A 27,042-nucleotide genomic window follows, 5' to 3' on the forward strand; every position below is an offset into this window, starting at 1 on the left:
TTGAAACAGTTCAAAAGTTACTGTGTCATATATTCAAATCATCTAATGATGGCTGTCAATTTCAAAACTCATAATAATACAACTTGTGTGACCTGAGGATGAAATGTGCAATTTAAAAAATAACTTTTTCTGATAATTAATTTAAACTGTTGAATGTTGAGGCTTACACAACAACTAAATAAGAAATGAACTCTGTGTCCACTCTGATCTCTGCTACCATCTTTGCATTTGGGCAAAAATTACACCGTTTTTACAAATGTTTTTAAGAAATAATAGACATGTTAGGTCCAGAAGATAGATTCCAATATCAATGAAAACTAAGCTGTTCTAATTCATAACACTATGCCTTATTACAAGGAAGTTATTTACAACCACAATCTGACATTTAAAACTTCTTTTGCAGTTAGAAGTATCTAAAGAACTAGTACTAGTCATTATAACAGCATAACGTTCTGCACATCAATTGGAACATCAACAGATCATTCTCAAGGTGCATTTACAGCAATAATACTGAACTGTATATCAACAAAAAATTGTAAAGAACATTTTCCTTTGATCACGGATTATGATTTTCATAAATTTTTTCTTCCATATTTCATGAATGCCATGCCCCCCACCACAAGCTTTTAAAAAAAACAGAGAGAGAGACAGACAGAGAGACAGACATACTGATTATTATTGCCGAACAAATGTGATATGTGACACGCTTGAGCTCTGGAGCTAAGGAACTGTTGCGGCACATTATCATTCTGCTGAAAGAAATTTAGTGAAAATGCATCCAAAAATACCACTTACAGAATATCACTGTTGCAAACCAAGTAATGTAATGTGCACTAATTTTGCAACCCTCTATGAATTTCTGGATGTACAAAAAGAGGAACCACGTAAGTGAAAATGAAGAAAGTGCACGCAAGAAAGAATCATGGTTTCAGAGCTGAAGAATGAACAGACATTAAATACTGGCTCTGGCAACATAAATTTTGGGTGGCAGAACCTTCATTTGTTCATCAAATTCATTAACTAGTGAGAACATGGTATATAATATCACACAACAATATTCAGATGTGGGATTTATGAACAGCAGGTACAGGAAAACCACAAAAATGTCAGTAATAATGGTTGGTTGGTCGATTTTGTGGGAAGGGAGTAAACAGTGAGGTCATCGTTCCCATCAGAATGCAGAAGGATTGAGAAGGAAGTCAGCCGCATCCTTTCAAAGAAACCATCCCAACATCTGTCTGAAGCGATTTACGGAAATAGCAAAAAATCTAAATCTGGATGACCGGATGCGGATTTGAACAGCCTTCCTCCCGACTGCACCACCTCCCTCAATCAGTAATAATCAATTATGTACAGTACAAAGGTTGTAACTTTGAAAACAATTTTTATTTTCAACAAAACATAAAATTTTCAGTTTATAATCCAAACTCATTATATATACAACACTGTAAGTTGGAAATAGACCAGCACATCTTATCTAAAATTTTGCCTTGCGAGTTCTGGATTAAACTGAGAATTGTACTTCTGTTTTACAGGCACTGCTATGGTTTCAGTCTTTTCTTCTTCAACAGTTTCACCTCGTAACCTAGCTAGCAGTGCTTCAGCTTTTCGTTTTTCTTCAGCCTCACGTTTCAAGCGTTCAGCTCGTAACTGCTCTAAGTTAGGCTTTTGGTCATGTTGATCTTCATCACTGCTAACTTCACTGTTCACTTCAGAGCTCTCATCACTGCTAATTCTCTTTGACTTCCGATGCTTTTTATGTTTCTTCTTCACTTTTTTGTTCTTTTTATGCTTCTTCTTTCTGTCTTTATGTTTCTTGTAAGTGTCTAAATTGTTATCTATTATGCTTGTATGAGCACTTACTTTCTTGTTAGCATCTGCTGTTTTGTTTTTCTTATTCAAATATTGTTCTTCCTTAACACCTAAATATTTCCTTATATCTCGTAAAGGATCATTAAGTAATTTGCTCTTTGTAGATACTTCTGCATCCATTCCCATTAATGGTTCTGCTTTCTTTCTGTCAGGAACTTTATCATACCACGGAATTTTCCCAGTGGCTTCAACAGTGTCCTGGCCTAGGTATGTTAAATAACCAATTTGTTTTTCATATTTCTCTTTTTCTTCTTTTATTTCACGTTCATGCTCTTCATTCTTAAGTGATGATACAATTTTGCCCTCTTCCAGATCATCAAAGAGATTGACATGTTGTGCTTTATTTGTAATTTGAATTCCACCTTCATCGGGAGACTGACCACCATCCTTTCTTGCTTTTTTACGGAGCAAAGCAGTGCGGGCCTCTTGTTCCTGAAACAATCAGAATGATGGTCTAAAATGAGCTGTCTCTAAACCAAGACATCAACAGAAGTGTAGTAAGGTTTTATTTTTGGTATTCAATAAGAGTTAGGTGAGCTCTCTTTTTATTTAATATGTCATACTTCATATTTGTACACTAAATATGTTTGAAACTGAAGTCTTCAATAATCAATATGTTATGCCATAGAGGTTCTGAGTACAAGCGTTGTGATCTTTGGTCGTCTGTGCATTGTCGTTGACAATGTATCATTCAGTGAGAAGTAATGAGTTGGGTGTTTGTCCCGCTGCTGAGTAGTCTGTAAATAGCTAGCATAACACATAGGTGCAAACACAAAGGATGTTCCTTTTTGAAATATGATTTTGTAAAGACTGATTGAGAACCGTGAAGATGTTCAGGTAATGTCGTTGCTGTATTGCTTGCTCGTGTGAAATTTATCATGAGTTTGAGGAAAGCAAATATTTAACACAATCTTTCTTTATTGATTTGGGTCAGTTAGTTTGACTGACTGCTGAGATGCTAGCATAGCTTGGACTCCAGAGTTATGATTCACTACTCTTTTGCCACTTCATTAACTAATTTCATGGTAGAGTCATATTTTTTACAAGAAGTGATTTTTGTAAAGGTGGTTGTAATAGTTAAGGAGTCAAGTTCCTCACACAGTTCTGAATGCTAGTCTCTTTTCAATCATTCACTAAGCTGAGTTTCTTCCCCCATCTTCTCATGAAAGTTCAATTTTGTAACTATGTGTCGTTATAGTGCACTGAGCAGAACAGTCACTCAAAATAAAAAGGCATGGTGTGAATAGCATAACTGCATTTCCTTGCACTGAACTTGACAAGGTGTTTATTCAGTCAGTTTGCTGCTGTGCTGCATTTAAATATGTACCACTTTCGAGCAGTACCAAATTTCCATTGCAAGGTAGGTCATGAAAATTGGTTAGGGACAGTCAAATAATTCAAAGTCAAGTTTTGGATTTCAAACTGATTATCAGGTCCAGCTCAGTAAAGTTTAGTTCAGTAGATGTTAGCATTGGATAGACATCCTAAACTACAGTACAATGCATGGCAGTGGGTGCACTGTGCCAATATTAACTACTCTTCATTGAAGTTCATTCACAAGGGGAAAATGACTGACTGTATGCCTTTCACATCCACCATAATCTAATAAAAGATATATGATGGTAATGGTAGAATTACCGTACAACCTACTTTTGAAAGTCACCTCTCAGAGTGTGCTCAACAGAATTTCCTGAGAAAAAAGTTATTTCTTTCAGTGATTCCCATTTAAGTTCCTTGAGAATTGTTTTCCTATGGGTTATAATGACCTGTCACAATCGTGGCAGCATGTGTCTGGATTTCTTCAATGTCTTTCGTCAAGTCAACTTCATAAGGCACCAAATAGCGCAACAGTAGTATAAACCAGAGTCATGTAAGGGTTTTGCTTCATAGATGCACTGCACTTTTGCATCATCACCCAACAAAAGCAAGTCTTCCATTTACCATTATTACTACTGATTTTATGAAGTTATTCCAATTAATGATTTTTTTCACATTTTCTGATATTTACCTCATTATAAAATTTGCAATTTTCCAAATAAAATGATACATATATCACTTATAAACTCACATGGGAAGTATTTTATTTTTTTAAATATAATCTACACCGGTTGAAAATGTTAAAATTTTTACATGCATTACTTCAACATCTAATAGAATCGGTAATTTTTTTTTATACAGAAGGCTGTGGATTGCTGTGTTATAAAGGTCTTGTCCACAAGATGATGGGCACTAGGTTGAAGAAGTTGAAACAAAGTTTGAAAGACAAGAAACTTTCTGATGGTAAAACCATAAGAGGCAGGCTGACAGACAAAATTATTGATGCACTACAGTAGTATTATGGGATGGCCAAAACAAATAATACTGAGGATTTGTTGAAAATGAAGCAGGCAGTATGGGCTACCTTCTTCCACAGACTGTCAACAGATGAAAAACCAGTACACCACCTTTGCCCTCCTGGACCTGATTCATGGTGCAATTACTGCAGTGGTGGGAGGGGGGGGGGGGGGTGTCAGTGATGCTGTTATTGCTTTTAATGAGGGCAACATTGGTAGGGTGAAAGTGCTGCAGCATATGGGAATTAATCCTGGACAAGGTTCGCATTGATAAAGCAGAGTATGCAGCACAGTTGGCCACTAAGGAGTCCAGAGGGAGAAAAAAAACTTGGAAAAAGATCAAGTGGATGATATACAGCATGGTGCAGGATGCTTCTGAGTGACTAAAAATAAAAAATTAAGCATATATTAAGTGAGTTACAGTCTTCTGAAACTTTAGAAACCGTTCCCGAAAATTTACATTTTCTGTTGCATTTTTCCCTAAATCTCAGAAACCACTTCAAGTTGGGAGTAATAACATACATATCCTGAGTCTACTGAACTAAAAGAAGAACATAATGTTACGTATAAAATTATTTAGGATAATATACAAAAAAGTACACAAAATTTTAACCGTGCAATTAAAAAATTGTATTTCCGAAAGCTGTGGCTGAAATGCAATTATTGTAATTCAGTAGACACAGAACATACAGTTTAATGTCCTGCAAAAGTTTCATGTCAAAGGCTCACCTGAAATACAGAGAAGCCAAGTCACTAAATTTAACATTGTCGGGATAGGGCGTTCCAACTCCCCTTAACTATGTATTTAAACAATGTGGTATGTCAAAAAGCTTTTATTGGCTTACAAACTTATGACGTTTTCACAGTGTTTTTATAAAATTGTCACCCAAACCACTCAATCATCACAACGAGAGTGTCATGAGAGAGCATAATTTATGCAAGACATCACTAATGGTGGCAAATCTCAACTCAAATTTTAGAGTTAACCAACCATATTACTTTCAAATAAAAATATTTTGTAAGAGCAGCAAATGCATTAAGTAAACTCTTCTTCAGTCAGGGTATCACATAGAAGAGGAGTTGGTTGTATTTGCTAGATGTTTTTGACAGGTTGTTGTGCTCTACAGCCACAATTAACATATTAAATACAACTACTTTGGAGTAGGAACTTACAGTCTTGGAAGTAATCCTGAACCAGTGAAAGCTTTGGAATGCCAGGAACAACAAGGACAGTCAATACACGCACATCTTAAGTACAACAAAGATGATGTACTATTTACTCAACAATACTGTACATTACAAAAGGCTTTCAAAATGGCGACCACCACTTTTAATACAGGCATCTTCATAGGATAGACTAGTGCACTCTACCAAGTACACCAGGCACCACACAAACCTCATCAGTTGCTAAAAGTATCCTGTGAGAAGTGTTTCTTAATCAGCAACTGGTGTCTCGTTCATGAGGCTTTTGATATACACATTTTTCTGCGAGGTAAGTAACATACCCAGAGTCAATATCCCAGGTGTCTGACTGGAAGGGGATTGTCACCTTGATTCCCTGATCTGATGTCTCTGAACTTTTTTTGGGGGGCGGGGGGCATATCAAAAGTCTCATGTACATGATACCAATTCCTCACCTGGACACTTGCAGTAACTGTCGAGGTCCATGCAATGCTTGGTGTGCTTGGTAAAATGCACCAGAATTTCTGCGAAGATGTTATGCCTACACTGAACGTGGTGGTCACCATTATGAACAGTTTCTGTAACATACAACGTTGCCGCATAAACAGTACATTACCTTTGCTGAACTTAACGTGTGTGTGCATTCATTGTCCTTGTATGTTCTTGACATTTCAAAGGTTTCACTGGCTCACGGTTACTTCCAAGACCATAAGTTCCTATTCTGAAGTAGTTGCAGTCTGATTCCTCTATCAGCTTCTTAAATTTGTGAACACACTTTTGAATCCCACTGTATAATTGCTGATCTGGCGTATGACATAAACATTTAATTGAGGACACCTTATAGACATAGGTCAGGTAACATGTGATACAACATAGCCATCTTTGAACACAGACCCACTAATTTGTTGAAGGATAAAATAAGGTTTAGGCAACCACAACTTTCTCGATGTAGCGACAGCTGGTAGCAACATGCACATTGCAGATCAACAAGAAGATGAATTCCATATTCATTTGACAGACTACAATGTCTGCAGAATCCACAATAGTCAGATATTATGTTTTGGGTCTATTTTATGCAAAGATAAATGAGTTTTTGTTTAATTCAAACTGCTTTGTGTGTCAAACTCAGTCTTACTTCAGTGCAATATTGCCATTAAATTCCGCCAAGACAGCATTCAACTGTGTAGTACCTAGAATTTCCATGCTTTATTTTCAGAATATACTTCCTGCCTCACAGTCTACTTGCAGCAGCTGCTGGACACTCATGATAATTGTCTCACAGACAGTAGACAACTGACTCATTAGTGCTAATAAAATGTGGACTTTGATCAAAGCAGCACGGCAAAAAATAACTCAAAAACACTTCTACCACTTGAACAGTTCAACCATAAGTCCTTTATTTTACATCTCAGTAGCTCAGACAAAACTGTATATGTAACACCGTTTCTGTTGTAATATGTGAAATTTCAATAGTCTAAAAACGAAAAAAAGATGGAATTCATTAAACTCGAGAAACATATCTCATATTGGCAACTGTAAACTATCATTATGATTACCTGAAGCATATCTTATATTGGCACTTGTAAATTATCATTATTATTCCAGAATGAGATTTTCACTCTGCAGCGGAGTGTGCGCTGATATGAAACTTCCTGGCAGATTAAAACTGTGTGCCCGACCAAGACTCGAACTCGGGACCTTTGCCTTTCGCGGGCAAGTGCTCTACCAACTGAGCTACCGAAGCACGACTCATGCCCGGTACTCACACAGCTTTACTTCTGCCAGTACCTCGTCTCCTACCTTCCAAACTTTATACAGAAGCTCTCCTGCGAACCATGCAGAACTAGCACTCCTGAAAGAAAGGATATTGCGGAGACATGGCTTAGCCACAGCCTGGGGGATGTTTCCAGAATGAGATTTTCACTCTGCAGCGGAGTGTGCGCTGATATGAAACTTCCTGGCAGATTAAAACTGTGTGCCTGACCGAGACTCGAACTCGGGACCTTTGCCTTTCACGGGCAAGTGCTCTACTCAGTTGGTAGAGCACTTTCCCGTGAAAGGCAAAGGTCCCGAGTTCAAGTCTCGGTCGGGCACACAGTTTTAATCTGCCAGGAAGTTTCATATCAGCGCACACTCCGCTGCAGAGTGAAAATCTCATTCTGGAAACATCCCCCAGGCTGTGGCTAAGCCATGTCTCCGCAATATCCTTTCTTTTAGGAGTGCTAGTTCTGCATGGTTCGCAGGAGAGCTTCTGTAAAGTTTGGAAGGTAGGAGACGAGGTACTGGCAGAAGTAAAGCTGTGAGTACCGGGCGTGAGTCGTGCTTCGGTAGCTCAGTTGGTAGAGCACTTGCCCGCGAAAGGCAAAGGTCCCGAGTTTGAGTCTCGGTCGGGCACACAGTTTTAATCTGCCAGGAAGTTTCATCATTATTATTACCTCATTTCTACTCATTCTAACTACTGGGCAAATGTTTCCTTCCTGTATATACAAAAGTATTCTCTTCAATAAGCTACTGTTTCCTTATAAATATAAAGAAAAGGATCTCCAAGTTAAATTATAGATGAACAAAAAAACCGACCTGCTACTTACAAATGGTATTGGAGGTCTTTGTATTTTAAACATTGTGCAGAGCACTAGTCTCGGGTTATGATCTGAATAAATTAAAGTGTGCCAAATTCGGAATGCATTTGACTGGCAAATCTGCCTAATGCGATGTATTACAAAATTCTATAATTTTGTCTTTTATTTTCAATAACTATTCCTTATAACATTCATAAACAGTTGCCCCTGCCCCAATACCTACATGGAATATGTTTTATTAAGTGTACTGACTTTTTCAAATACTTTATATATTCCTCCACGAAAGTGCAAAGTAAGTTACTGCTGTGTCAGTTTGTTAAGTTATAGATGTTTTCTTGCCCACTCAACTGTAGCTTATCCCTGTGAGGTGTTCTGCGTTTATAATCTTCTTCCTTTCACGTGTGGAGATCTTCTTTGTGGAGCAGGCTGAAAGTTAACACCTTGGTTCACACTACCAGCTAGGTAAGTGGGCCTTCCACAGAACGGTTGAACACATGGAACCTAACTGAATACTGAATCAAAAGCTTATAGGTGACAATACAGGAAAGAGCCTGAAGACAATATACAAGCAACCGTAATAGGATTTAATCACACCACAATTCTTTATCAACAATGGTAGCTGAGAAAACAAAGTTTTCTGCCCAATACATCACCGTAATTAATATTTAAGAGGTCAATTTAAAACTAACAAAACATCTTATTCCTTCAATATTTGGCAAAATAAATGCAACAAATAAGAAAGATGATGCCAATTTGCAAGCATTAAGTCAGATGGTCACTAGCACAATATTTTCATGACAACTATTTGCCAGTATTTGGTGCTACCGATATCTTAAGAAGATATTTTGTGCTTATTTGCAGTATTTGGTGCTACTGATATTTTAAGAAGATATTTTGTGCTTATATATTGTCTTTAGGCTCTTTCCTGTATTGTCACCTATAAGCTTTTGATTCAGTATTCAGTTAGGTCCCATGTGTTCAACTGTTCTGTGGAAGGCCCACTTATCTAGCTGGTAGTGTGAACCGAGGTGTTAACTTACAGCCTGCTCCACAAAGAAGATCTCCACACGTGAAAGGAAGAAGATTATAAATGCAAAACACCTCACAGGGATAAGCTACAGTTGAGTGGGCAAGAAAACATCTATAACTTAACAAACTGACACAGCAGTAACTTACTTTGCACTTTCGTGGAGGAATATATAAAGTATTTGAAAAAGCTTTAATGGAAAAGGGCCTGCAGTCAAACTGAGGCATCTTCATCAGCAGCAGAACGAGTCACAATACAGATGGCCATGCAGTTATTGTTGTGAGTTAGCCCAATCTATCACAGTAGTTATGTACAGCAAAGCAATATAACTCGTTTCATGAGTTTAAAGGTTCAAGCAATAGAACATGAACAATTATCCTGAATTTTATTTACATGTCAAGTTCTGTAGGACCAAATTGAGGAACAAATCTCCAAGGTCATGGAACACGTCAGTACATGAAATTACAACATAAAAGTAATAACAGATAAAATAAAATGTTTATGAACCCAAAAAGAAGTCAAGCCAAAAGTTTAAGTAAACACAATCAACAATATAACATAAGAATCAGCTTAATTTTTCAAGGAACTCCTCAACTGAACAGAAGGAGTGACCCATGAGGAAACTCTTCAGTTTCGATTTGAAAGCACGTGGATTACTGCTACGATTTTTGAGTTCTTGTGATAGCTTACTGAAAATGGATGCAGCAGTGTACTGCACACCTTTCTGCGCAAGAGTTAAGGAAGTCCGATTTAAATGCAGATTGGATTTCTGCCAAGTATTAAGTAAATGAAAGCTTTTTATTCTTGGGAATAAGTTGATATTGTTAACAAGAAATGACAATAATGAATATACATATATTGAGAGGCCAATGTCAAAATACTCAGACTAGCGAAAAGGGCCAAAAAGAGGTTCACAAACTTACACCACTTATTGCCCGTTTCTGAGCCAAAAATATCCTTTTAGAATGGGAAGCGTAACCCAAAATATAATATCATATGACATAAGCGAAGGAAAATAAGTCAAGTAGACTAATTTTTGTGTCAAACAATTACTCACTTCAGATACCATTCGAATAGTAAAAATAGCAGCATTAAGTCTTTGAACAAGATCCTGAACGTGGGTTTACCACGACAGTTTACTATCTATCTGATCAGCCAGAAATTTGGACTGGTCAGTTTCACTAATCATATATACATTCTGTGAAATTAAAACACCAAAGTCTTATTGTGATTTAGCGTTAGTTTATTTTCTACAAGTCACAAACTTATTTCATGAACTGCAATATTTGAAACTGAGCCAATATTGCACACAACATCCTTTGCTACCACGCTAGCGTCATCAGCAAACAGAAATATTTTACAGTTACCCGTAATACAAGAGGGCATATCATTTATATAAATAAGGAACAGGAGTGGCCATAACAATGATCCCTGGGGCACCCCCGCCCCCCCCCCCTCCCCCATTTGACTGTACCCCATTCATATCCCACTTCACAGTCATTCTCAGCACTCTGAATAATGACCTTTTGCTGTCTGTTGTTAACCCTTTGAATGTCAAGGTAAAGATGTATCGTCACCCCCTAATGATGCTAATACTGTCAGGGTGCCGATTTGTCGGTACTCTGCTTCGTCTTGTTTATCTTACAGAATCGAGCGCTAGATGGTTTTGGCGTGCTGATTACAGATGCTCTTTGACTCGAGCTACGTGTAGGTCGATAGCTATCGACAATTGAGCATCGTTTCAGTGAAATATTAGTGTTCGGTTATTCCGCTTTTGCATCGTATGTTTATTGACGTCGAGTTTCGCAGTACATGTTTACATTCTGTTATTGCATTCTATGTTCTTGTTTTTGCGCAGTACAGTTATTTATCATTGTTTCTCTGTGTTTTCTTCACGTTAAGCGTTTACAGTTTGTTTATTTTCTCCACTTTTTATGAAAAATGCGACCTACCAACAGCAAAGGACTTACCGACAAGGAAATTTGTGAACTTTTATATTTTACTAGTGATACAGAGTGTTTTAGCGAATGTAGCAACAGTTCAGAAAGTGACAGTGATGTACTTGACAATATTGTGAACGAAAGTGAAGACGAAGTGGAAGATGTACAATACACTGAAGTAATTGCGCCCGAAACACTGCAGCCATTACCACATCCATTTCAAGAGCTGCCAGGGCCAAAACATATGCCACCAGCAGAATCTCCTGTGATAGAATATTTCAATATATTCTTTACTACAATGTTCCTGCAACTTATTGTAACTGAAACAAATCGTTCAGCTAAACAGTTTGTAACTAAACAGGCTACATTGTCCAAACCATATAAGAAATGGAAGAATGTGACAAATACCAAGGTAAGAGGTTTTATTGCTTGCTTACTAAATATGAGACTCAATAAAAGGCCCACAATGCTCTCATACTGGAGCACAAAACCGTCACAGGCATTTCCGTGGTTTGGTAAAATGTTTTCTGCCCACCGATTTAGGCATCTTATGAAATTCTTTCATCTTGTGGATAGTGAGAAATGTCCAGCACCAGCCATCCAGATTATGTCCCATGTAGCGGGTACCGGCCATGGGTAGATCATGCTAATAATATATTTAGATATCATTACACAACTCATGAACAACTTAGTATTGATGAGAGTCTAGTTGCCACTAAATGTCACACTTCCCTATTACAGTATTTGCAACTGATGATCCTCGTGGTTCTCCGGGTTTGAGAAAACTTCCAGAGAAGAAAGAGTCAAGATCCTGTGTGCGTACTAGTGAGGAAAGGAAAAGAAGGCCAAGAACTGTTTGTAAGAACTGTTTGCAATAGATGTAATAAGGGTTTGCACGGTGAATGTTTTCCTAAACACAAATGCTAAGTCATACAGTAGACACGGAAATTCTGTAATGTTCTCTTCAAATAAATGATTATTAACTTTCTGAATAATAACACAAATTTGATGTCCCTCATGTCATTTTACTCACAAATGTGTGTAGATTCTATGGACTGTACTTAGTCTTCTTAAACTGAAGCACAGTGTTGGATATGTGGAAACAAAGTCAAATTTATAATATCAAAAATAAAATATTTTATTTGGACTGTCACAATCAAATTCATTTGAAACATTATAATAATTTGTGTAAGCCATAATATTCTACATACTTTTATGGATAAGTGGTGATTTTTTCATATTTTTTAAAGTGAATACTGAATGATATATGGCAGTTTAAATAGAATGTAGCAAAACAATATAAATATGCATGACATTTTTAGCACACACCACTCCAAATCGGGTGACTGCAAAAGGGTTAAAGTAAGAGGTGAACCAATTGTTACTCTCCGTATTCCATCAGGGTCAAACTTCTGGAGCAATATTTTGTGATCAACACAATCAAATGCCTTAATTAAATCAAAAAATATGCCTAGTGTTCAAAACCTTTAGTTTAACCCATCCAGTACCTCACAGAGAAAAGAGAATATAGCATTTTCAGTTGCTAAATGACTTCTAAAGCTGAACTGTATATTTGATAGCAAATTATGTGGTATAAAATGATCAATTATCCTTACATACACAGTCTTTTCAATAGCTTTAGCAAACACTGATGGCATAGAAATAGGTCTAAAATTATCCCTTTCTCTCTTTTTATAATGCAGCTTTACTACTGAGTACTTTAATCACTGTTCAGGAAACTGACCATTCCTAATGAAAAAATTACAAATATGGCTAAGTATAGGGCTAACATGTGCAGCACAGTACTTTAGTATTCTGCTACGTACTCCATCATATCTACGAGAGTCCTTAGTCTACAGTGATTTAATTATTGACTCAATCTCCTCCTTGTCTGTATCACAGAGGAGTATTTCAGATATCTATCTTGGGAAGGCATTTGTCAAGAGTTCTATGATTCCCTGGAGAAACTAAATTTTTATTTAATTCACCAGCAATGCTCAGAAAATGATTGTTAAATACTGTACATATATGTGATTTATCAGTAACAGAAATGTTTTTACTACAAACTGACTTTATACCGTCGACCTTGTGCTGCTGACCAAACGCTTCCTTCACCACTTACCATAATGTTTTAATTTTATCCTGTGAATTAGCTATTCTATTTGCGCACCACATACTCTTTGCCTTTGTAATAACATTTTTAAGCACCTTACAATACTGTTTGTAATGGGCTACTGTAGCTTGATTGTGAATACTTAACATTTTTATATAATGCCCACTTTGTTCTACATGATATCCTTATCCCACTAGTCAGCCACCCAGGCTGTCTTTTACTGCTAGTATCCCGTCTAGAACATACTAATGGAAAGCAACTCTCAAAGAGCATGAAAAATGTGTCCAGGAAAGCATTATATCTGTCATTTATGTTATCAGCACTGTAAGCATCCTGCCACTCTTGTTCCTTGGCGAGGTTTAAAACACTCTTTATTGCCATTGGATTAACTTCCCTACACAATTTGTAATTATATGTGACTGTTGTTTGAGTAGAAAAGCCTTTTAGTGTTAAAATATGTGCATCATGGTCTGAAAGGCCATCCACCCTTTTACTAACAGGTTGCCCATCTAGTAATGAAGAATGAATAAAAATATTGTCTATGACTGTGCTACTGTTCCTCTGCACCCTAGTTGGAAAAAAAACACAGTCTGTATCAGATCATATGAATTTAGGAGAGCTAACAACATGCTTTTTCTTGCACAATCATATATAAAATTTATACTGAAGTCACCACATATAACTATTTCCTATAAAGTGAATCAAGAATATTCTGTAGTTTGAGCAGAAATGCTCTGAAGTCAGAGTTAGGGGACCTATAAACAACAAAAATTAGAAGTTGAGTTTCACAAAATTCAACTGCCCCTGTACAACATTCAAATATTTGTTCAATGCAGTGCCATGATATGTCTATGGACTAAAATGGAATACAGTTTTTTTATATACATGGCCACTCCCCCACTCCACAAGGAACTCCTTGAAAAACAGCCAGCTAATCTGTATCCTGGTAAAGGAAGCCTCTGAACTGTAAAATTATTTAATTGGTGCTCTGATATACCAATAATTTCCTCTTACATTTTGACGAAATATGCTAATTCGTTATTTACTTGGAAACATGATGACCTCTGAAGGTGATTCCTTAGTTAGAGGGATCTCCTTTAAGCAGGTATACCTATCACCTGACTTCAATACACGAATGACGCAACTCTAACACCAACTACAACAGGAATTTTTCAGTCAGTGATCCCACCACAACCCACTAGACGGTCACCTATAAGCTTTTCCAGCCTCCCTTTCCCATACGTATTCAGGTGCAGGCCATGCCTAGTGAAACCCAATCTCTGACACAAAAAAGAAAACAATAATGATTCAGATTGTACTGCAATTGCAGCAACTGGTTACATACATTGGAAGAGCTTTATTTCTGCAGTAGGGAAGTTCTGGTAGAAAGCAAATACTTCAGGAGTAAAGGACACCACTCATCCAAAAGCAGAAGCCTTCAGTCATTGATGACTCAACACTTCTGCTTTTCAGTAAAGTGGCCTCCTTTACAGATGAAGAGCTTTATTTCTTTAGACCGCAACAGTTTCAAACATTTCCTGCTCATCTTTTTATGGTCTACAATCAATATGTACATTTTATGTGGATAGTGCACACATTGGCTGCAGTACACATGAAATGCTGGGAAACAGACACAACTTTCAGAAATAAAAACTTCAGCAGATGTGATGGATGCTGTCATTCCAATACAATTTGTAATTTTTGTACATCTACAATGGGCAAATATTAATAAGAGTGCATCAATAAGGTGTACCAGGATGTTGTTACACGTCTCTGTCTCCCAAGAAAAAATACTTACAGCCAATAAAGCCCTCCTCTGCCTTTCTTTTTCTTCCTCAGCAGCTTTTGCTTCATCTCTTCGGACTCTGGCTATGTTCTCTTTGGTGCGGACATGCCATCTAAATACAAAACAGTTAAAGCATACTCATGAAACAAAACAAAAAATATCACATATACAACACAGTACAATGATTTAGTTACTGACTGGCAACAGATCACGAGCAAACAGCCCAGTCCCATTTTCATGCTTGGTTAAGTAAATAAATTCAAGGAATGGACAATTTATCTTTTTTATGCGAGTCTCCTCAAATTTTCTTTCTGTTAGGCCTATATTGTAAGTAACTCTATGCTATAGTGGAGGTGGCATGAAATGAGTTTTTCCACGTTTAAAACCAAACTTAGTATATCTCTGAGAGATAGAATCTCTCCGAGAACACTATTTTTCTCTATTAATAATGTGCAGGAAGTTCTGGTTGAAAATTATGAGGGATGGGGCTTGGCTAGCTTTTGGAATGTACTTCATTTTTCTAGCTGTAGGAAAAACATGCACACAAACACACACACACACTCACTCACATGTGCATATGTACTCCCTACATTGTGCTCAATCAACTGACAGCTCCACACGAGTATGATCCCTGTGGCAGGGGATTGGGAGTGGGAGTGGCCACTCCCACTGAGATCATAAATGGTGGAACACCCAGATGCAAGACCTGCACAATTCACTCACCCAGTACCACCTACTCCAATCCCGTCACAGGCTTACCCTGCACCATCAGAGGCAGGGCCACTTGTGAAAGCAACCATGTTACATACCAGCCCTGCTGTAACCACTGCACAGTGTTTTACATTGGTATGACAACCAAGCAGTTGTCGAATAGAATTAATGGCCATCACCAAACTGTTGCCAAAAACAAGGTGGACCACCCAATGGTAAAACGTGCAGCAGAGCACATGTGAGATTTCAATGCCTGCTTCACAACCCATGCCATCTGGATCATCCCCACCACCACCAGCTTTTCTGAGGCGTGCAGATGGAAGCTATCCTTACAGCACCTTCACTCCCGTAACCCTCCTGGCCTAAATCTAAGGTGCCCCCCCCCCCCCCCCCAATAGAGTTTTGTGTGTGTGTGGGTATCACCCCTGCCCCAGTACCCCCACCCAATTTGTGTCCCTACATCAGCTACTTGTGTGCTGTTATATAACGCCCAAGTCTACATGCTTGCCCTCAACTCCTTCCCTGCCTCTTGCCTCACTCCATCCCTCTCACCCCATCCCATATACTCACCATGGGCCAGTAAAGAGCTGGCAGTTGACTGATCTCAGTGTAGGGAGCCAAGCATGTGCATGTGAGTGAATGTGCATTTGTGTGCACATTTTTCTATAGCTAGAAAAAGGAAGTGCTTTCCAAAAGCTAGCCAAGCTCCATACCCTCTGTGTGCCTATCGATGATGCAGTCCTTCTGCCTTTCGGTGAATCATCTTGATATTCCAAAATAATTCATAATTTTTTCTACTTAATACCATGCTACAACTTCATTTCTTTTTTCTTTGTTTTAGGTTTCCCTTAGCTCCAGTATTTCTACTAGTGCCTGTCAGTCGGTCTACTGTTCTGTACGTGCTCATCCATTTCTTTTAGCTCTTTCAGTTTGTTCACTGCTCTTAAGTGTACTTATTTTCAACACTCAGAATTTGAGATTCAAAACTTTTCTAGTCCTTTCGTAACTCCCTTAACTCACACCATAATGGTTCTTTTCTTTCAGAAGAGTTATTCACATCTTTTGTTATATGTGAGTGTAAGTTTCCACAATTGCTGTCAGCTTCAATGAAACTTTTCTACGTACACTACCACATCATTATGTTACAATACTCAGCAATATTTGGCAATTATTGCAAGTGGTGTTCATCAGGGGGATGTATTTATTACAACAATGTGCCACGAACATTATATAACTCAGTTTCTGTTTAGATGAAAGGAGTGAAGAGGAGGGAATTGATGACCTTTATTCATAACAAATTTTATTGACTGATATTGTTGAATGTGGAGCATACCAAGGCAAGACTAAAACATTTGGGTAAATCCATGAACTAGCCACAGTCACACTCCTACAAGAGGAATACAATAAACATTATGACTGAAATTTCGAAAAAACCTGCCAATATGAATTGGGATGATGGATACAGGCTTGTGTCATCTTGGCTGGTTGTGGTAGCTGACCCACAGTGTTTAACAGGCTGACCTATTAGAAATGGTTATAAATATAGTGGGAATAGGCACACACCTCACTGTGTTGCCTTAGCTGTCTTCATGCATAACAGGAATGGTACTTATTATGTCACTTCTGTGGTTTTTACCTGCTCCTCATTCAGCAATATCACACAACCCTGAAGGAAGTCATTCACAACAGTATCCAAAACATCGGTGAATATCACAAACTGACGCCCAGGTCACATAATTGCATAAATTTTACTGAATTTGTTTGGTTAAACTGTTTTCATTAATTCTGTACAGGGGTCTGACAAAATGTCTAGCTCATTATTTTTATTATTGAAAACCATTGTCTTTTCAGTTTATATGTGGGTGAATTACCAACAACATCAACTTATGAACAAAAAAACACTAAAGAACTAAATATGCTGAAAATCAGTAAGCAGTCAATTAACAGATAAAAGTCAGAAAAGTAAATAAATACACGCATCAAAAAAAGTTTTGCATCACCTCAGTTCCAAGAGTTCCGGAACCTGTACAGAAAGTTGGAATAGAGATCAACATAAACATTATTCCTGCCCTTTTTATTGCTCATGAAAACCACACATCGCATGTTGTGCCACCATACAGTGAGACTTTCAGAGGTGGTGGTCCAGATTGATTTACACACTGGTACCTCTGATACCCAGTAGCACGTCCTCTTGCATTGATGCATTCCTGTATTCATTGTGGCATACTATTCACAAGTTCATCAAGGCACTGTTGGTCCAGATTGTCCCACTCCCCAAAGGCGATTCAGCGTACATCCCTCAGAGTGGTTGGTGGGTCACGTCGTCCATAAACAGCCCTTTTCTGTCTATCGCAGGCATGTTAGAAAGGGTTCATTTCTGGAGAACATGCTGGCCACTCTAGTCGAGTGATGTCGTTATCTTGAAGGAAGTCTTTCACAAGATGTGTACGATGGGGACACGAATTGTCGTCGAAACATGTCTCTGACGATTGTCTGGTTGAAGGCATATGCGAAACTCACTGGTGAAGAGAACGTGATGCCAATCCTGAGCAGTCCATTTGGCACGCTGTTGGGCCCATCTGTACTGCACTGCATGGTGTTGTAGTTGGCAAAGATGGACCTCACCATGGACATCGGGAGTGAAGTAACACATCATGCAGCCTATTGTGCACAGTTTGAGTCATAACACAACGTCCTGTGGCTGCACAAAAAGCATTATTCAACATGGTGGTGTTGCTTTCAGGATTCCTCCGAGCCATAATCCGTAGGTAGCAGTCATCCACTGCAGTAGTAGACCTTGGGCCGCCTGAGTGAGGCATGTCATCGTCAGTTCCTGCCTTGCTTTAGCTCACTCTGAGACGCCTGGACACTTCCCTTGTTGAGAGCCCTTCCTGGCACAAAGTAACAATGAGGACGCTACCAAACCGCGGTACTGACCGTCTGGGCGTGGTTAACTACAGACAACACAAGCCGTGTACCTCCTTCCTGGTGGAATGACTGGAACTGTTCAGCTGTCAGACCCCCTCCGTCTAGTAGGCGCTGCTCATGCATAGTTGTTAACATCTTTGGGGGGGGGGGGGGGGGGTAGTGACATCTCTGAACAGTCAAAGGGACTGTGTCTGTGATACAATATCCACAGTGAACATCCATATTCAGGAGTTCTGGGAACCGGGGTGATGCAAAACTTTTTCTGATGTGTGTAATTTATCAACAGAAGTACAGAAGTGTCTCACTTTCATTGTTTCTCACTACCAGAGTGTTCAGTAACCTATGTGCACTATATGCCATATGCCATCACAACTGTGGAAACTTTTATACTATCCATCCATCAAAGGACATTATGGTCCGGCAATTAGGTTGTACTTAAAATACTCTCAAATGTTGCAAGTACCATGTGAAGCAACAGTTTCAATTCTTCTCAAATTTCACTGCATGTTGTGAGTTACATATAATACCAGAACAAGTCTTGAACACTCATATACAGGATTTGTAAGCTTAACTCCTGACAGTCAATTTACACTAATGTGCAAAACTTAAGGATGAAAGTAACTTTTGTATGATGTGTCACTGCCAAGTAATGCAGCTCAATGATACTTTGACAATGATACATAGAAAGAACTGCTACAGTATAGTACAGTGTCACAATAACATTAAATTGTGTGTGTACCATGTTCGAAGATTTGGAGGTTAGTAAGCCCATGAAACATTATGCCTCCCCACACCTAAACACCTGGATTTCCAAAACGGCCATATTCGACAATGCTGGATGTACACTCATATGGCTAGAGGTGAGAAAACGTAATGCACACTTTGGTGGTTCAGGTGTTGTGTGGGGCGGTATAATGTTATATGGGTGTACTGACCTCCAAATCTTTGAACACAGTACACCCACCAGTCAACAATACTGTGACACAGAACTCTTCTCCCGTGTGCATGTTTTTGGGGGTGCATTTGGCCCTGACTTCATTTTTATGGATGAAGATGCGTGACTGCATCAAACGGTGCATGTGGATGAGCTCTTGGAATGAGAGTATATCTGGCAAGTATACTGTCCCGCTGGTTTCCCCAACTTAATGTTCAGGGAAATGTACTGCAGCAATTCCACATGCACAATGACCTTCCACCAGTTGCCAACCATGCTCATGGAGGAATGGAACACCCTACCATAAGAACTTCTTACTAACCTTGTGGCCAGCATCGCAGCACCTTACGGAACATGCATTGCCATCTTCGGTGCTCACAAATCCTGTTACAAACACTTTCCCACCTACTGTTAAGTCCAAAGGACTATCATTACTCATGGTGACTCAGTGTAATTATTGTCTTTGAATAAAAGTGTCATTTTTGTCACCTCATTGTGTATTTCTTTCTGTTACCTTATGTGCTATGCTGTAGCACTTCTTTCTCTGTATGGTCAAAGTTTCATTGAGCTGTTACTTGATAGCGACACATCATGCAAAAGTTATTTTCATCCTTAAGTTTCGCACACCTGTTTACATGTAAGTATACATACATACAAAACAAACTGCAGGATTGGAAAAATTCAGAATGCTGATCCTTTCCTTTTTCCTAAAATTCTTAGTAAACTTTGGATGAGAGATCATTTCATTTCATGGGACAAAAGGCATTACATCCAATTCCACCTGTCTGCTTTGACCCGTGACATCATCAATATGGCAGAAACCGCTACTTTCAGCGTATCCAATATGGTGACTATAATGTCACTACATACACATGCCAACAAATGCAAAAACCCATCAATAACAGAATAACTCATAAAATAAAATGAAACTAAGGGGACAACACAGGAAATGGGGGTTTAGGGTGGGGACAAGCTAAATATACAACAATATAAAAACACCAACTACTCCAAAACAAACACTACACAAGAAAATAATAATACAGCATTCCAATACACCAACAAAAACTACAGGAATCGAAGACTTCCTTTGACCTGCATAGCTCAACCACAACAATCGATATCGAAAAACCAAAACCTACAATTATGAAAAATAGAACCAAAACCCCAACACCTCACCCACCCAACAATCAGACATCACTACATCAATTAACACACATCAAATCTACCATAAATACAAAAAATGTCACAATTCCTATAGAATAAACCTAAAATAAAAAATACTTACCACAAACAGAATCCCGCAACACAATCTAGATAGGCCACTTCAAACACACGTGCATACACATACCCAAGTGCATGGACACAAAGAAACACAAACAAAAAAAACCTCCTAAATCAACCACAACCTACCACCAATAAACCAACCCCAAACACCCACATCACACTCCAACCCCCCCCCCCCCTCCCAAAAAAAAACCTCCAACTAACAAAAAACACAGAGTAAACCAAAATCAATCACAGCTTACAAATAAAAAAAGCTGCAACTTGGCAAGCCCTCTACAACATAATCATAAAACAATCCCCCCTCCTCATCCACGCACAACCCGCCCCATTAAGTCAACAACCAATACGCCCCCCCACCCCCTCAACCCACCACCCTAGCCCACAGCCCTAAAAAAAAAAAAAGTACAATAAACCCCATGGAAGCTCTTCTGGCAGCAATACTCATCTAAATGACATTGCAGGTTCCCCCTCTCTATGACTTATTTAATCACCCTCCCCCAAAAACCCCTCTATTATATTAGTGCACACCCCAGTTTCGTAATTTTTATACTCAAGCCTGTGATTAACAATTAAATGCTCATAACCCCTCTTCCCCAAACCCATATATGACAAAAATGCATCTGAAACTAAAGTACTCCCCTCCTCAATATATTCTTCAATCAAACCCACCAATTCCTTCTTAGTACGGCCCTCCACACCCCAAGAAACGCAATCAGCAAACCCACCCCCCGAAATCACAGCCACACCCTCCCCCCCCTTCCCCCACACTCACAAACCATCTCGAAAACCACTACTCCCATACTTCCTCTTACTAAAATGAGATTCATTGATCTTAACAACCACTCCAGGCCCACACAACTTACCCCCATACTCAGAACAAACCCCTCGACAAAAAGAAAACCAATCTAACACCCTTCTCTCATGCACAGGAGTCTCATGCGCACAAAAACTGACAGAAGACCTATAACAAAAATAATAAGTCAACAAAACAATCTTTCTCATGGCCAACCTAGATTTCTCAAACCAGGTACTGCGTCTATGCGACTGCCAGATGTTATCCCACAGATACAGGCAATTATATGCTTCCCTGGTCCAAGGTGCCGAAACTCTCGTCAGCCTCTTATTATCACCAAAAGTGCTGCACCTGACATACTCTGCAACCAGCCCAAATAGCTGCAAGAACTTAATAACTGACAGCATATCCTTACCCATCTCAGCATACAATGAAGCACCATTACATTTCATGGTCATATTCATACATACCAACAGAAACCATACAGCGAGTTAAATTTCTTACAACACAAAAAACACCAAACCAATAAAACCTAACAAAAGCACCAAACACACAAACAAACAAAAACCGTAATAACTCACAGAAAACACTTCCAACCTACATCAGGCCACCAGCTATAAACACTTAGAGCTACATTGCAACTGTCAAAACTGTACCTCAAATGAACCCAATACAATGTTACACTCAGCACACACATCATCACAGGGCATCATCAAACACAACATCTACAAATACAACCAACTCAAAAACTCCACGCCGTAATGACGCCACACACAACAAAGCAGATGGGAGGAATCAGTTGCGTCCGAATCAACTCATTCACATTGTTCCAGAATTCGAACAAAGTATGTTAGGTGTCACTGCCCTTTTGGTGTGGCCACCGCCATACATTCTCAGGATACGCAAAACTTTCATTAACTATACTGAATTTCACATTTAAAGTATTCTAATGTGAAATTTTAATACCAGTGAGCCTGTCTTATGCGCATCCTGGGCTTACAAGCCCCCTCCTTGACATGTCTGCTCCATAACTGCCTATGGTGGATCTTCATCATTTGGTAGTACAACAGTTTTTAAAGTAGCTTTGAAACAAGAGTTCAGAGGACAGATTATAATGTGTTTTCACCTCTTTAAATAACTATTTGATATAACTAAAAATGTGACACTTCATTCACTTTACGTAGTGGACATTTCCACTCATATGCCAAGTAAAAGCAATTGACTTGAAGGGAACTGAGTAACAAATCACCCCATCATACCAAAACAGTGTGTGTGTGGTTCTTAAGAATAATTAGATAAAATGTACTAGGCTTACAGAGTAAATGGATACCTTACAGCATGAACATTAAAAAGACTATTTAACTATTCTCGATTCTCGTATGTTAAATGTTTGTTTGACAATGCTTCCATGCCATCATCACACAACATGCCACTCCATCATTTTATAAAAGGTTTCTCAGCATGTTCATAAAATTGCTAATTGACTTGTGCAGCATCATACTTTCTGTATTACACATCATGTCATTAAAATGACTGATAAAGATAAAAAGTCAGAAAACACCTTATGACTACTAAAATATGATGATTATTACTGTTCTCAGTAAGCAGTATTAAGAAGATGAAATGTAACCCCATGAAGATACAGAATATAAAGGAATGAGAATATAGACATGTGAACCTATATGTTAAAATTTTAATTTATGTGGAGTGATACATCAGGTGCTGTATGAAAACAAGTATCAAAGGGCAGCACACTCACTAGGTAGGCAGATATGACTTGAAAGATACAAGAAACTGCAGAGATTTCACAAAGGAATGTATACTGAACAATAAATATACAACAATGGAAAAGGGAAAATACTGTAAGCAATTTGTGGGTTGTCAACTGCATAAAAATAAAATACTGTATGGAACTAGCCGCTCCACAAAATGTTAATCCCTTCTCCTTTTCCATCCAGTATTATGATAAACTCTGTGACAAAACAAAACTTCAAAATATCTTGAGCATTGCTCAATCACCAGAAGACTGCTTGACAGCTGTACTGAAAGTCATGCTTTCAGCTGGATATGAATAACATTCAATTAAAATATGCTGTACAGAAAATAAAATAATTGCTGTGCATCTGTGAATTGCCTCATCAAAGGCACATGTTGAATGAGTGAGGATCACATTTTACTGCAGACTGAACAATCACTAATTACATTGTGATTAGGCACCTAACTGCTTGTATGGTCATTTTGAAGCACTCAAATGTGAAGTAATCCTTGTCGAGGTACCTAAAATAATTACATACCTGAAAGCAGTGAAGAATATGATAAACCCCATCAACTTTGACCTGTGATGCTTTGAACCAATATTATGACTGTGACATGAAATGAAGCTTATTTCAACAATCAAAGCTGATCCCCGCAGGAAAACTTTTTTTTTTTTTTCAATTTTTTTTTGTGTGATGTTCTGGTTAATAATATCTTCAAACACACAAAAGTTTTGAAAATATCAGACTTTTGAGGAAATAAAGGGTTCATCACAGAAGTTAGCGTGACTACGGAATGCACAATGTTTACGCAAAATTTATAACACATTTGTTGGCTTCTCCAGCTCATAACCTAGTCTTCACCTTTCAACATAACCTAGACCTCGGTGTACACTATCGGTCGGTCTGTCACCATGAAGTACTTTAAAAATAGTACTGATTGGAATGTCATTAGCCAAAGCAGAACAGCGGTATTATAATCTTCACCTGAACCCCTACATGACCTCTACGCTCAATCGTTCCACATCATTTCGACAAAAATTGTGAAAATGTCATACGGATTATGAAACTAGCTATTTAGTCACACACTATAATTCCATTAACATATTTGTCCAGATAAAAGATTAAACGCTGGCAGCAACATATATTGTGCGAAATTTGAGCACACAATCATATATATCTTTACAGTATTTCTTTTTCGTAAATATGGATAATGTAATGCGTTAGAACAGGTTCCTGATCACTACTGCAACTAAATTCGCTACAGAAATTAGTATACAGAGAAAAAGCTTCTAATGAACAACGAGGACACCAATAAACACCACCCACCTTTTCTTCGGAAGAATATTCATTGTTCCACTATGAAGCAGTAATAATTCCTATGGCAATGTTGATTGTTGGAGAATCACTTATCCTTCCTTACGTTACATATATGGCACAATTATTAAATTTTAGCCGTCAATTGTTAAACTATCAATCGCTGATGACTCATTATTTTGAGTGTCCTGGTTCAGTACTGGATACTACAGCTCTCCGCCACTGACAAGTCGCCACAATATTTACAACCAAAGCTACAAAACACAAACGCGTTTGTTTACGTCTTACGAGTGTTATAGAATCTCTGAATGTTCTATCGATAGGTTACAGTGATCAGCAGTGATCTCTATGCTAACATGGAGATCACTGGTGATCCTTCGACCATAGATACTGGGTTCGAAGTGGTGATCACACTTGTTGGTGATCACTGCCATAGAGTAGAAACATATCTGAAGTGTACATTAAGTTCTGCGAACTTTGTCAACATTAGCTCGAATTGTCTCGTGATCTCGGGAGGACGCTGTTTGTTTAACGCCAATTCACACCAGCCGCTACGCTACGTCTCGTCACTTCAAAACAGTCCACAGTATATACCAAATGGCGGCATTCACATAGGTCGTCAACGAACCGTCAAGCCAGACCATATCTCTCTCATCTGTTACAGTGCCAGACGCTACGTTTGTTTTGTTTGCAGATGATACAAACATTGCAATAAATAGAAAGTCAAGTACAGATTTGGAAATACCTGCTAATCAATTTTTCATTGGCACTAAACTTTGCAAAGACCCACTACAGTTCTGTAAGAGATTTCCTTCCAGCATGTGTGTAACACATGAAGGTATGCAGATAGAAGGGGTCCACAGATTACACTTCTGGGATTGCAACTCGATAATAAATTCAGCGAGGAGGGGCATACGACTGAATCCTGAAGTGCCTAAACAAGTCCGTATTTGCAATGCGAATTATGTCTGATGAAGGAGAAATAAACATAAAAAAACTTGTGTACTTTGCTTACTTTCATTCTTTTATGTCATATAGGATCATATCTCGGCGTAACTCCCCTAACCGAGCATAAGCTTTTAGAGTGCAAAAGCATGTAATAAGACTCATTTGCGGTGTAAATTCAAGAATGTCATGTAGAAACCTGTTCAAGGAACTGGGTATTCTAACCACTGCTTTTCAGTATATTTATTCCTTAGTGAAATTTGTTGCAAATAATAGCTCTCTATTTCCTGCCAATAGCTGAAAACAGAATATCAATCCCAGGAATAAGAACAATCTACATAAATATACAAAATCTCCTACCTTTCTCCATAAAGGGGTTCAGTATTCAGGGACATTTATTCTCAATAAACAGCTAGCAACCATCAGTAACTTGGTTTCAGATAAAGCACAGTTTAAGCAGGGTTTGTAAGACTTTTTGGTAGGAACTCCTTCCACTCTATAGTGCGTGTTACACTTGCTTAAGTAAAAATATCTTTTAGATTTCAGTTTTGACAGCACTTGATCACAACCCTCAAGATTAGGTATTTTGTGTATGATAAATTTATTGAAAGTGCATAACTATGTTTTATTCTGATAGTGTATTGATTCTGTAAATATTAGCAATTCCAGTTTACTATAATGTATTCACAGATCTTGACAATCTCCTGGCAAATGATCAGAGAAGTGTGAGCATTGTATTCAGATTTCTATGTTTTTAAGTTATACTTCCTGACATGTACCTCACCCATGAGAATCATCTCATTTATTAGTCTATGGAACGAAAACTGCATGTAATTTAATCTGACCTAATTGATCAAGAACATATATTGTGAAGTTTGCTTTGACTATTAGTAAGCTTCGTCATTGTTGGCTACTCATTTCGATACTTTTTGTATCATTACATGCATACAATCATGGCACTCTCTGGCGCAAACGTTGTTACCTTTTGATGGTTGGAGTGACAATAGAGCTCCAAGCAGTGAGAAAGAAATACTTTCCAGTATTTGTATATTTGCAGCTAATACCACTGAAAGCAAGAGAATATAAATATGTATTTCTAGCATGAGAAATGTGTGTTTCTATTGTTGCCTGTTGTTATTATCGTACACACTTTCCTTGAAGCTTAAATATTTTGTGGAATCTACATTCCAAGGTCCTTTGGATACTATGGAATGACAAATGTGGTGTCATTTTGTGTTATTGTGCATTGAATATTGAGAAATGTATTGTGGTATTGAAGCTTTTCCTACGAAATTAACAGAACAAGACCACATCATACGCCATTGGCAGATTGTAGATTACTTTAAATACGTTTATAGAGATATTATGAATGTACTTATTACTCTGAGCACATAAATTTCATTGGTGACCTATAACTGTCTAAAGCAAGTAAAAACCGTCAAATTTCAGAAACACTTTTCTGTTGGTGATTAGCATTGGACACCAAACCCTCATATTTTGCTAGGCATCTGTATTCAGTGGTAAAGTTGTTCATTGACATCTTC

General features: G+C 38.2%; 1 protein-coding gene across 1 annotated transcript; it reads right to left on the reverse strand.

Moving 5' to 3' along the window:
* Positions 1–1,436: 1,436 nt before the first annotated feature.
* On the reverse strand, positions 1,437–24,854 carry LOC126251664 (leukocyte receptor cluster member 1 homolog). The gene is made up of 3 exons (XM_049952236.1): positions 24,566–24,854; positions 14,845–14,944; positions 1,437–2,304 (listed from the first exon to the last, which is right to left on the reverse strand). Exons 1-3 carry the CDS (start codon positions 24,586–24,588, stop codon positions 1,474–1,476), a joined length of 954 nt encoding a protein of 317 aa, XP_049808193.1. The 5' UTR covers positions 24,589–24,854; the 3' UTR covers positions 1,437–1,473.
* Positions 24,855–27,042: the final 2,188 nt, after the last annotated feature.

The sequence above is a fragment of the Schistocerca nitens genome, chromosome 4, assembly GCF_023898315.1.
Source record: "Schistocerca nitens isolate TAMUIC-IGC-003100 chromosome 4, iqSchNite1.1, whole genome shotgun sequence".
Taxonomy (NCBI): Eukaryota; Metazoa; Arthropoda; class Insecta; order Orthoptera; family Acrididae; genus Schistocerca; species Schistocerca nitens.

What these genes read in the sequence shown, in the direction of transcription:
- LOC126251664 (XM_049952236.1), bottom strand. Translation starts at nt 24,588, where the DNA reads ATGAATATTCTTCCGAAGAAAAG. An exon ending in AATATTCTTCCGAAGAAAAG is followed by an intron (nt 14,945 to 24,565) that starts GTGGGTGGTGTT and finishes TTTTGTATTTAG; the next exon opens with ATGGCATGTCCGCACCAAAG. An exon ending in AGAGGAGGGCTTTATTGGCT is followed by an intron (nt 2,305 to 14,844) that starts GTAAGTATTTTT and finishes TGATTGTTTCAG; the next exon opens with GAACAAGAGGCCCGCACTGC.